The sequence below is a fragment of the Kryptolebias marmoratus genome, linkage group LG10 (genome assembly GCF_001649575.2).
Source record: "Kryptolebias marmoratus isolate JLee-2015 linkage group LG10, ASM164957v2, whole genome shotgun sequence".
Classification (NCBI taxonomy): domain Eukaryota; kingdom Metazoa; phylum Chordata; class Actinopteri; order Cyprinodontiformes; family Rivulidae; genus Kryptolebias; species Kryptolebias marmoratus.
In genome coordinates this window covers 23,794,021-23,798,627 of record NC_051439.1, presented here as the reverse complement: position 1 = coordinate 23,798,627, position 4,607 = coordinate 23,794,021, and the positions used below count along the sequence as shown (strand labels likewise).

General features: G+C 47.0%; 2 protein-coding genes across 4 annotated transcripts in view; one reads left to right on the top strand and one right to left on the bottom strand.

Annotated features, from left to right (window-relative positions):
* Window positions 1-415, top strand: part of LOC119617409 — a 2,397-nt gene extending 1,982 nt beyond the window's left edge. Inside the window, exon 2 of the mRNA XM_037977861.1 lies at window positions 40-415. Within this exon, the coding sequence (XP_037833789.1) occupies window positions 40-384 (345 nt within the window). The 3' untranslated portion in view covers window positions 385-415. The remainder of the gene's footprint in view (window positions 1-39) is intronic.
* syt16 (synaptotagmin XVI) overlaps window positions 21-4,607 on the bottom strand; it is a gene marked incomplete in the record, with an annotated part of 20,705 nt that continues 16,118 nt past the window's right edge. For all 3 annotated transcript variants that reach the window (XM_037977860.1, XM_037977858.1, XM_037977859.1), the window contains 3 exon segments: window positions 21-2,847; window positions 3,287-3,476; window positions 3,551-4,012. In XM_037977860.1, the coding sequence (XP_037833788.1) occupies window positions 2,534-2,847; window positions 3,287-3,476; window positions 3,551-4,012 (966 nt within the window).

Here is a 4,607-nt window from a genome sequence, read left to right as displayed (position 1 = left end):
ATCTGCAGGACATCCTCTGCAGGACATCATCTACAGGACATCATCTACAGGACATCATCTGCAGGACATCCTCTGCAGGACATCATCTACAGGACATCATATACAGGACATCATCTGCAGGACATCATCTGTAGGACATCATCTGCAGGACATCCTCTGCAGGACATCATCTACAGGACATCATCTACAGGACATCATCTGCAGGACATCCTCTGCAGGAGATCATCTACAGGACATCATATACAGGACATCCTCTGCAGGACATCATCTACAGGACATCATCCGCAGGACATCCTCTGCAGGACATCATCTGCAGGACATCCTCTGCAGGACATCATCTGTAGGACATCATCTGAAGGACAACCTCTGCAGGACATCATCTGAAGGACAACCTCTGCAGGACATCCTCTGCAGGACATCTTGAACACTTCTTCAGAGCATGCAGATATGTCCACACAGTCCTGGGAGATATGTGACACCAATGAAGATCTAGTTTCTGTCCAGGTCAGCATGCAGGAAACAGCAGAAACTTGTCTGAAGGCAGGATTCTCACATCCTGTTTGCTAAAAGAAGCTTCAAATTAAAATCCCATAACTCGCTGTTTTTACCAATAAAAAAAAAGATAATATAGTTTTCTGCTTCTAATTTTAGCTGCAATCAAGTCCAATCAAAATGCTGACCCCTCACAGATCCTGTCCAACCCACGGGGACGTTATTAAAGCAGGACGTCCCAGAAAGATGCTATTTATCGTCTCGTCCCGTGTCGATCGGGGTTTCACTTCTCTCTGTAGAACAGTGGACTCCAAATGACCTTTGACCTTTGCCAGGTTGTTTCTCTAAGTCTAACAAAAAAACCTTTAAGACCACCTCACCTAGGTGGTGGCCATTTTAAGGGACTAACTCATGTAAACACAGCTGGAAACACTGCAAGTTCCATATCAGCGATCAATCACTAGATATTTTACACAATGATTAGCTTGAAAACAGCCAGGAAAGACTGCCATCAGCATGGAAACACAATCCTGAATGACCAGAAGTACAACATCTATCCCTACATAACTGAGGAACCAAGGTAGATATATTTATGTTTAAATATAAATATATTTATAAAACGTCTCGGTGATTGACTGTCTGTTATAATAAAACTGTAAGAACTGGTTGTAAACCACAGTAGAACTGGATAAAATCAACATTATTGGCTTCAATGTGTCCAGAGACTGGTTAACATATATCGCCTGTTTTGCCCTGTGTTCAGGGATGGCACAACAGTTTATAACACAACTAAACAAGGATAAACCTGTTTTATTTCCAACTGTTTCCTGAAATAAGGGAAGGAATGATCAGCTGTAAGAACTGATGAAGTCTCACATGAAGGAGTCAGAGATCACATCTCATAAGATATTCAGAAACAATGACACTCGTTCCGGTGGGATGAAGAGTCTCCAGCTGCTCGTCTTCATGATCCTCTCCACAGAAGCTGGTTCTGTTTTAGTGGTTTTATGGTCACATGGTTCGAGCCAAAGCAAAGAGAAAAGCCCACCAACTGTCTGCTGTTAGGATGAGCTGGCCTTGGTTGGGTTCTTTGAGCTGACATGACTTGGTTTTTAAAGGTGCCAGTGCACATGCATGAAAGCATTAAAGCAGTTTCTTTATATGAAAAGGTGTCACGATGTTTGGGAGCAGAACATGAAGGGTGTGGATGCGTTTGGAGTGCTACAGCTCCGACTTTTTTTTACATCTTTAACAGGTTTTAAACAATCACAGGTTAAGAATGTTTAACTTCAACTTTTTATCTGTCTAAATGTTCTCATTTTAAACTCGTCACCACGGCAACCAGCGACTCAGCAGATTCTGAGTCACTGTTATTCCATCATGGCCGCCCCCAGAGATCCATTTATTCTGATCAGAACTGTTCAGGAGAATAAAACAGGAAGAAGTTTTAAAATAATACTCTTAGATATTCTTCAAAATAAAAGTCTGGCTCTGTGTATTTTGTCATATTTTGTGGACTTTGGTACATTTCAAGCTTCAGTATCTTAGTTTTAATTTGTCCAATTGAACAAAAATAAAAGCTAAGATTTATTAACACTAAAGACTGAATCAAATGTTCAAATTTCCTGAAACCAAGTCTTTGAGACTCGAGGGACAAAACTGAGACCCTCTGGGAACATTTTGAGACTCACTCCTGAATTCTGTCTCAGATCAGCTTTGATTTCAAATTCAACATCATATTGTAATCATTATAAATCTGAGTGATTTTAAATCAAAAGAACTGAAAAATCTTCTTTTTTTGTGTCTCTAATGAGTCTCTGGTTTCTAACTGACATTTAACGTGTGTTTGTGCTCCAGATGTGCTTCTCGTGTGTGACAGGAAACTCAGCTCGTCTCTCAGGATGATGTGATTCTAAGAAGTCTGTTTTCCCTTTAAACTGCTCAGAACCCGTCAGCCACTGAAGGTGGATGCAACAAGCCTCCACCCGCCTGCTACCCATGCCCACAGCAGAAAACATGGAGTCCTGCCCGGTGAGCGGCGTTACGCCTCCAGCAGGACGTGCCAGCGGCAGACCTGCTGTCCTCGACTCTCCTTCATGTCCTGCCAGTGCAGCTGCTCCTCCTCGCCGCTGCTGTTCTGACCCAGCGCCACCCAGCCCACCATCTCCTTACGCTTCATGCTGCGGCGGTTGTAGATGGAGACCAGCAGCGTGACGTCGGACAGCTGGAACAGCGCCACCTGGAACACGAAGGTCTCCTTGTAGACCGGGTTGGGCTGGCCGCGGCGCACCGACGTCTTACACCGAGAGATCTCCTGCCCCACGGAGTTCAGCAGGGTCAGCCGGCCGTAGGTGTCTGCAGAGAGGAGGAGGAGTGAAGAAGAGGCTGGCTGCTTGTTTTCTTGCTCATGATTGTGTTATTCTTTATAAGAGCCGGATATCTACTGCCTTCAAATGTTCAATAAATGTTTTTCACTTTGAGTGAGCTTTGCCTTTCAGGCCAACACAAGCAGCTGGGATGGAGGAAACTGGGGCTGAGAAGAAGGTCAACAGTAAACACAGTTTATCTACAAGAGCATCAGAAAATCTGAGACATTTCAAACTTTCTTTGTGTAAAACTGTGTTCCACAAAGAAAGAGAGGAAGGATAACTCTGCTGAGATGCAGCTCTTAGTTACACGGGTCCAGATGAGCCTCAGAACCAACCTGGGACCCAGTAAATAAACTGCTGCTCAGCTGAGATGAGGGGAAGGAGTTCTGTGTTTGTGTTTGTGGGTGTGAGCGCCCCCTGCAGACCTGGAGGCCGGTTAGTTGCCAGGTTCCTGAAGTGGCTGCCTTTGATGAGCTCCACAGACATGCGTCCTGTGGTGGCGTTGTAGGAGAGGCCGACCAGGAGCTCGGGGACGCCGCCGTGGGTCAGAGACTGAGTGGACGAGGCGCTGTCGCTCTGGGACACGGCAGATAGGCTCATCTGGGAGTCCAGACTCTGCAGAGACACAAACAGAACCAAGCAGTTCTAGATGTCATATCTAAGAGTCCATCTGACTCCCACCGTCTCACCTTCAGGTTACTGCGAGGCTCCAGAACCAGCGTGGTCTCCATCGTCCCCCCGTCCGGGTCCAGTCCTGACAAACGCAACACTTTCTCCCCCATCATCCTCTCGCGGGACATCCTTCCTCCGAGCGCGTACAGCCTGAACCTGACGGCGGACGTCTGCAAGTCAGAGGGCTCCAGGTCCGAGAAGCGAAACGTCTCGTTGAAGTGCGGCAGCGAGCCTTTCTGCACCGACGTCTTGTGGCGCTGCTTCTTGGAGGGCAGCAGGACCATGTGCACCTGCCAGGAGTCCATGCCGCTGCGAGCCTTGTCGGGGATGTCCCGGGCAGAGGTGACCGTGACCAGCAGCCTCTCGGAGTCGGGCCGGTACTCCAGAGACAGGAGCAGGTCTCCACATTTAGAGATGGGGGTTCGAGGGGAAGAAGACGCCGGCTGAGGGGAGACGTCATCAAGGGCAGCCGGTTTCAGCTGGAACAGATGTGGTAAAATACATTTCATCATCAGCAGTCATCAGAAAGCAGCATTGGGGGAATGCATATCACCCGCCACCGTGAATTTTCTCAGGGCCTCTCTGAATCTTCATCGTTAAGAAGAGTGGCTGAAACGTGTCCTCCTTCTTCTCTTCTTCAGAATTGAATTAGGAGCCACCATATTGTATTGTTGGACCCCTGGGATGTAGGGCGGTACCCTAGATAGCCCCGCCTCCACACCCTCAGGCTGTCAATCACAGTGTAACCTGACACTTTTCTTTAAGCCTCAAATAACTAATCAGAACTAAACGTATTAAAGGTGCACATTAGAACAAACAGCTGCTGGGCGGGGCTTAAACATTGTACTGGAACTGATCATTAATCTCAACGCTCTGTTTGAACTTTGACCTCTGCAGAATCACAGCAGAGAGGACGGTGTTAGGAGCTAATCAGCTGAAACACGACTTCCAGGTTTTCTCCTGATCCAACCTCGTGTTATTTATAAAGCCTGTCTGTGTGTGTGTGTGTGTCGGGGTGTGTTAGTGTGTGTGTGTGTGTGGTGTGTGATAGTGTGTGTGTGTGTGTGTGTGTGT